The 7,586-nt window shown below is 51.3% G+C and overlaps 1 protein-coding gene across 1 annotated transcript in view; it reads right to left on the reverse strand.

Moving 5' to 3' along the window:
* Positions 1–7,586, reverse strand: part of GALNT16 (polypeptide N-acetylgalactosaminyltransferase 16) — a 111,609-nt gene that overhangs the window by 19,591 nt on the left and 84,432 nt on the right. Inside the window, exons 9-11 of the mRNA XM_027769469.1 lie at positions 7,301–7,404; positions 1,377–1,503; positions 138–230 (exon numbers count right to left, since the gene is read on the reverse strand). Of these exons, the coding sequence (XP_027625270.1) occupies positions 138–230; positions 1,377–1,503; positions 7,301–7,404 (324 nt within the window). The remainder of the gene's footprint in view (positions 1–137; positions 231–1,376; positions 1,504–7,300; positions 7,405–7,586) is intronic.

Here is a 7,586-nt window from a genome sequence, read left to right on the forward strand (position 1 = left end):
ATTCCTGCCCAGGGCCCAGCAGAGCCCCTCCGAGCAGGAGCCTGGGTACTAGGGAGCTTGTCCGTGGCTCCCTGGAACACACGCTGCTTTGCATACGGCTGTAGCTGTGCTGACACAGGGAAGCTAGAGAGGCCCACCTGCCGAAGGCCTTCCCGATGGCCGAGGGCCGGGCCTCGTAGTAGTACTGCTTGTATTCGTCCATCCACACCTCTGCAGTGCGCTTGGTATTCCTAAAAGGAGAGGAAAGGACAAAATAAGGTCATCACGAAGGCAACAGGGTTAGGATCAAGACGAGCTCTCACACGATTTGTATTTAAAATGAAAAATGTACTTAGAAGGCGAGATGAGCTCTGTGCAGTATAAGGCAACGAGAAACTCAGGAGTGGATGTAAAACAATACTCATTGGGGTGTTTTTTTGGGGGACAATCTGTCCATATGCAGCAACGTTATAGGTATAAGAACACTGAGTTTCCATTTCGAGGTTTTCGTGTCCAGCGACAGAAAAGCATGCTGCAGATGAAACACACAGTGTGACCCCATTTATGAAAAAACCCAAACTCAACCCCGTGATGTCTGTGTCTCTCTATAAACATAAATTATATATATGTAAAAGCATTTAAAGGCCTGAAATGATAGACCAGTGATCTATTAACAGTAGCTACTTCTGGAGAGACACCTGGGATACAAAGGAGTAAGGATGAGTAAAACACAATTTTTTCTCTATAATAACATAAAGAGTAAGTAAAACTATATATTTATAAAAGTGATATTGGTATGACTTGCATTTTTACAGTGAACAGGTATGATTTTATATTATAAAAATAATAAAAATGAGGTGGAAGGAAGCACGACCCAACTCTAGGCTGTTGAGGAGCCACTGCTCCAAGTCCTACGCAAGGAAGCATGGAGTTGACAAGGTGAAGAATCGCCCTTAGGAGGAGAGGATGCTCCTGACAATGCTGCCACCCTCTCCTTCCACTCTCCCCAGGATGATAGTTCACAGTGGTCTTCCAGGACATTGCCAGTCCCCCTTTAGACCAGGTGCCTGGGGACACGAACAGATGGACACGAGTGGACAGATGTTGGCACCCATGCCCAGCATCTGGGACTCAATGAGTGGAGGGCAGCATTCATTGTTCATTTGACTGGTTTTCCAAGAATCTCATAACAAAGGGAGTCAAGGCCAGAGGGACCTGGTAGCAATACTCCCAATGTCACCCTGCCACCCCTCAGTGTAGGAGAGTGAACATGGGGAAACTGAGGCCCAGAGAAATGTGGTGGCAGCCTGAAGTCAAGCAGTGAGTCACTGACAGGGCTGGGGTCTAGAGCTTTGGAGTCCTGCTCCTAGGCCACTGCTGTTTCCATGGTGACCTACCTGATGTAAGTGAGGGCATTGCCCTCAGGGAAGTTGTATGGGTGCCGTTTCCTGAAGACATGGCCCACCCGGCTGCAGGGGACGATCTCCAAACTCCCACCGCACATCCACACCCTGAAAGAGAGCTCTGCGGGAGATGGCAGCCATCAGGAGGGGGAGGGGCCTCTTGGCAAGTTCCCACGGGGTGAGGTGAAAAGGGGCTGGCTTCCCTTCTCTGGTGTCTCACTGGAGGTACATGCTGGGGTTGGAGTTCCTGGACCTGCTCTAACGGGGTGTTCCCACTCTTGACACATGTTTCTTACTGCTCACCCACACATGCACATGTGTGTGCTCACCCACACATACACATTCCCTGCAGCTGAGGCCTGGGAGGGCAGCGGAAAAAGCTTTGAAAGAACACCAAGACCATGAGTAGAAGGAAAACTGAACCAAACAATAGCATCATCTCCAGCCTCCATCCAGAAAGCCCCAGCTAGACATGAGCTAAGGAAGAACACATCTGCCTGTCAGCCAGCTCTGGGTACCGCGAGGTCAGAAAACCATCTGCCAACCAAAGCTCAGGCTGCTCCAGCTGGCATCTTTGGGGCTGCCCCAGGCCTCCCCCCAAGTAAAGGTGATCACTGGCTCTCTGGAGACATGTTTCCTTCCGATGGTGGCCGTGGAGCTGAACAAGCGTGTGTAGATGACTGTGGTCCCCTGCAGTGTTGGAGGATGCAAGAGGTGGCCTTTCTGCTTCCCAGAAGGGGACATCACAAATTACCCATTCTGTTCATGCTGGTCCCTTGCTATTAATGGCAAGGACCCACCTTGGCAGCTGGCTGAATCTCACACAATCTCTTCTGATGTCCTGATTTTTTTCTCATTAACCCTGTAGTTGGAGACTGTGACATTAAAACACTTCCCATCTCAAAAAACTCATAACCCCCTTTTTTAAAAAATTAAAAACAATGACTATTTTCCCGTTAGTCCCACCCTTGGTCCGTCTTCACACTCCCTAGTTAGCCCTAAGGATGTTCATGGTCTTGGGCAGGCTTGCAGGCTCTCCCTGGCACAGTGGGTCACGGCACTCCCAGTGACTAGCAAGAAGGGAACGGGGGATAAAGGACTAATGCCCTCCTTCCAGGCAGCCCATGTGCACAAGGCCAAGCCCAGATGCAACTCAGAGCCAGGTCTGGACACTCGGCATCCTTGGACCCACACACTGGGTGGGCTACATTAGTGCTCTCCACCCTGGTCTGCCCATAAAACTGCCGAGCATCTGTTCCTTCTGGTCAGATCTCTGTAGCTGGAGGTTTGGAACTGTGGGCCGACCTGGGGGACAGAAAACCTGTATTCTGGTTCCATTTTCAGCAGACCAATGCTGTTGTGCTAGTGAAGTCATCTTACCCCACTCAGCCCATATCATCCATACCATTGTTGGTTACTGCTATTATTTTCACCAATGGCAAAAACAATAGTAGTAACCATTATCCATTACTGAGCACTTATTACGTGCCACGTTCTTTACATCTGGTATCTGATTCTCACTGCAAACTATGTGAAATCAGTATTACGAGTCTCGTATGTTTTTAATAAGGACACTTATGGACACTGTGGAGCTCAGAGACATTACATAATCTCTCCACTGTCACCCAAATACTCAGCAGAATTGCAATACAAAGTTCACACCAGCAAGTTGCATTGCTAGAATGAAATGATGTAATTCATTCAGCCGAGTTGTAGAGTGCATCTATTTTATGTCACACCCTGCTCTGGATTCCCTCATGCTCTAGCAGGGGGAGATAAGAATTCGGAAAATAAACAAGAAAATACAAGTAAGGTCGGCCCCACCGGCCAGTGGTTAAGGGAGTCAGATCCCATATGGCCCCATGTGGTTTGAGATCCAGCTCCAGTAGCTTGAAAAACATGCCAGGTACAAGTGCGTGTGTGCTCCAAAACCCCACAGGATGAAGGGGACCAGTAGTTAGAGTAATGGCTATGTCACCGGACTCCCACATAATCGACCGCGGTTCGCGTCCCAGACCCGATGGCTTAAAACTCACGCTGGGTGTGTGTGCGTGCGTGCCCAAGATCCCGAGAGGAGAATGGAGGAGAAGGGATTGCGGCGTGGCCATCCCCCCAGGGAGTGATTTCTCGCTTTCTATCTCTCTGTCTCTCTCTGTCTGGAGAGCGCACATGCCCTGTAGCAAAAACCTCTAAAACAAACAAACAAACAAAAAAAACCCCACGGAATGGAGAAATGTAAGACAGAATGGTGGCAAGAGCACACCCCAATGGGGGTGCCTTTTCCCTGCACCATGCCTCTCTCTGCCAAGTGCACGTGCCCTCTGGCGATTAAACACACACACTCAAAGTTGGGCATGGTAGCATGTGCCTGTAATCCCAGCTATGTGGGTGGCTGAGGCAGGAGGATTACAAGTTCAAGGCCAGACGAGGCAGTATAGTAAGACCCCATCCCTAAATTAAAACAAAATATACCCCAAGGAAACAGAAAATGAATAATATATCTAGCACATAGAATGATGATAAGTGCAATGGAGAAAATTAAGCAGGGCTGGGGGCTGAAGAGACTGGAGGAGTCGTGGGTGGACTACTTTTGTAATGAGGCTGAGGTGCAGCCGGAGTGGAGAGAAGACGGGCTGGAGAGTAGATGCACCAAGTGGGAGGTAAGGGCCACGCTGGTGGCGCGCTGTTTGGGGGAAAGGCAGATGGAAGGGCCTGGCGGTCAGTGTGCAGGCTTGGGGCTTCTCCTGAGTGACACGGGAACCCTCACAGAGTTCTCGGCAGAGGAGCATCATGATCTACGTTTTAAAGGGTCTTTAATGTGAATCCCTAGGCTTTCGGATTTGCCAGCGCCACTCGAAAGGGCCTCTGGGTTCCTGTGCGGACCTCTGGGCGGTCTCAGGTACACATCTTGGTTTGGGCATCCCCCTTCTTTCCTCAAAGGAATGAAAGGAAAGGCTCAAATCTGCCAGAGCGGGTCCCCGCAGCTGAGCAGCTGAGCTCTGCAGCTCACTAGACATTCCTGAGTGTTTCTTCTGAGAAGCAAAACCCTTGCCAGAACCACTCCACCGTGAGCCTTTCAAGTTCCCGACCACGGAGCCCTCGCCGCGGGCAGAGTTTGAAGTGAGCTATTTGATCATTCACTGTTTCTCTGTCAGTCCCCAGCCTGAAAGGAAAGAAAGGAGAAAGAGAAAGACCTCTGGATGCAGGAGAGACTGCTATTTCCCAGCTTCCTAAGTCTGTACGGGAACCTGGCTTTGCCAAAGCTCCCTTCAGGCTGCAGCCGGGGACACAAAGGAGGTCAGGCTGGCCTCAGGCACATGAAAAGGGGTCAGAATGAAAGGGTCACTGCACCCTAGTTCCCAGAATTTCCTCCTCCATCTGCCTGCCTGGAAACGGTTTCCAAGAGTAAGTTACAAAAGGGAGAAAAGCCCATCCTGTCTCCACTCCGGCTGGGTTTGAGTTGGGATCAAGCCTTTTTTTTTTTTTTTTGAGAGGTTTATCGCTATAGGGCGCGTGCACTCGCCATACAGACAGGGAGAGACAGAGAGACAGAAAGCGAGAAATCACCCCCCCAGGGGGGATGCCATGCCGCAATCCCTTCTCCTCCATTCTCCTCTCAGGATCTTGGGCATGCACACACACGCCCGGCGTGAGTTTTAAGCCACCGGGTCTGGGATGCGAACCACGGTCGACTACATGGGAGTCCAGCGACATAGTCATTACGCTAACTGCTGGTCCCGGGATCAAGCCTTTTTTAAAGCCCCTGGCTCATTTGTTTTCCCAATCAGGGAGGGAGAGGAAAAAGCCCTGGTTCCTCACGTATCAGAAACTCAGAATTTGATTTTGATAACACCCTACGACACCTAAGTGGCTCTATAAGGAGGCTACTTGTACATCCATGAGACGTGGAGTTTTCCCACTGGAATCTGGACGGTAGCGTGCACCTCAGTTTCCCCACCTGTCAGAGGGGGTGACGGCCCCACCTATGGCAGGAGAAACCTGGTCAGGATGAAACAGGAAACAGTGGGAATGGCTGGGTTCCTTGCAAGAGCAACAACAGCCCCTTTTCTCATAAGGCCACAGAGTACCTGCCACACTTTGGCTGGCCTTGCCCTCAGTTCCCAGAATTTCCTCCTCCATCTGCCTGCCTGGAAACGGTTTCCAAGAGTAAGTTACAAAAGGGAGAAAAGCCCATCCTGTCTCCACTCCGGCTGGGTTTGAGTTGGGATCAAGCCTTTTTTTTTTTTTTTTGAGAGGTTTATCGCTATAGGGCGCGTGCACTCGCCATACAGACAGGGAGAGACAGAGAGACAGAAAGCGAGAAATCACCCCCCCAGGGGGGATGCCATGCCGCAATCCCTTCTCCTCCATTCTCCTCTCAGGATCTTGGGCATGCACACACACGCCCGGCGTGAGTTTTAAGCCACCGGGTCTGGGATGCGAACCACGGTCGACTACATGGGAGTCCAGCGACATAGTCATTACGCTAACTGCTGGTCCCGGGATCAAGCCTTTTTTAAAGCCCCTGGCTCATTTGTTTTCCCAATCAGGGAGGGAGAGGAAAAAGCCCTGGTTCCTCACGTATCAGAAACTCAGAATTTGATTTTGATAACACCCTACGACACCTAAGTGGCTCTATAAGGAGGCTACTTGTACATCCATGAGACGTGGAGTTTTCCCACTGGAATCTGGACGGTAGCGTGCACCTCAGTTTCCCCACCTGTCAGAGGGGGTGACGGCCCCACCTATGGCAGGAGAAACCTGGTCAGGATGAAACAGGAAACAGTGGGAATGGCTGGGTTCCTTGCAAGAGCAACAACAGCCCCTTTTCTCATAAGGCCACAGAGTACCTGCCACACTTTGGCTGGCCTTGCCTTCCCCTCCTGCTCTGGCTCAGGGCTGCCCAGTGGGCTTCCTCTCTTGGGGAGAAAGGATTAGCCAGTGGGAGTGAGGTGGGTGTTTATACCGATAGCCTCACGTCCCTACCGCTTGCCCACACCATGTAAACAGCCCTCGATACACACCGAGTCAGGCACACCATTTGTAGCCTGCCAGGACCCTGACCGATACCCGGGCTTATCTAACCTCGGTGTTGCAGCAACGCTGGAAAGGAAATGAGGAACTTGAGGTCCTCAAAACTGCTGGCTATGCCCAAAGATACCCAGCGCCGCCCCCCAAGCCCTCCACCACCACCACTACCTGCCACCGGAACATGGAGTCCAGGCTCCGAGCCCCCGGGTGGGTATCCCCCAGGGCTCTGTGGCCCTGCCACATTGTGCAAGGGGCCGGCTCTCGCCAGCTCCCTGAGGGAATGTGTCAACCGCTGCTGTCCGCTGCTGATCCAGGGAGGGCAGAGGTCTAAGGGTCCCCATGGCTCATGTGATGACAGTGGCCATCGGCACCGGGTCCTACATTTTAACTCTTTTCCTACTCAACAGCCTCTGAGGAAACTCAGGCTTACAGAGACTTTAAGTTGCCTAGGACCAAACAGCTTGAAGGTAGGAGCCCGGGTACCAACCCCTCTTCTGACCCCCTCACTGACATTTAACCACCCCTGCTGCCCACCGCCCCTTCTTCTCTGACAGGGAAGCAGCCATGTGTTTAACCACGGCCTATGTTCCAGGCTGAATGTTCTTTCATGTACACGCCTTGCTATGTGGCCACAGGCTTATCCTGAGCACAGATCTCTTTGTTTACTAGCTGTGTGGCTCTGGACAAATTGCTTAACCGTTCTGTGCCTTAGCTTCTTTATGAGTAAAATGGAGATCGTAGAACTTACCTCAGAGGGTCTCTGTGAGGATTAAATGAGTTAATATGTGTGACGTCCTTAGAACAGGGTCTCACAAGTAGGATGTGCTGTCAGAGTTAGCAATTCTTATCATCTTTGCTATTGTGGTTACTGTTATTTCTCAACTCACCGAAGTTCTCTCCCCCCCAGATGTCCATCTGGGCATCATACTTTCCCAGGTGGTTAAACCAGGACTTGTCAATCACGAAGATTCCTCCAGCTATGACAGGTGTCCTGGGAGCAAGGAGAGGGAAGCGGCAACGTGAGCTGGAGAAGCTAGGAGACCTTTCAGAGGGCCCCAGGACCCAAGGCCATTCGCCACCATGTTCCCAGTTTGAGAGTCACTTGGGCAGGAAATCTGGACAGCTCCCTGGCCCCCCATAACTTAAGGTTCTGTGGCCTCTGTCTTCTCTTTC

The sequence above is a fragment of the Tupaia chinensis genome, unplaced genomic scaffold (genome assembly GCF_000334495.1).
Source record: "Tupaia chinensis unplaced genomic scaffold, TupChi_1.0 Scaffold149686_1, whole genome shotgun sequence".
Taxonomy (NCBI): domain Eukaryota; kingdom Metazoa; phylum Chordata; class Mammalia; order Scandentia; family Tupaiidae; genus Tupaia; species Tupaia belangeri.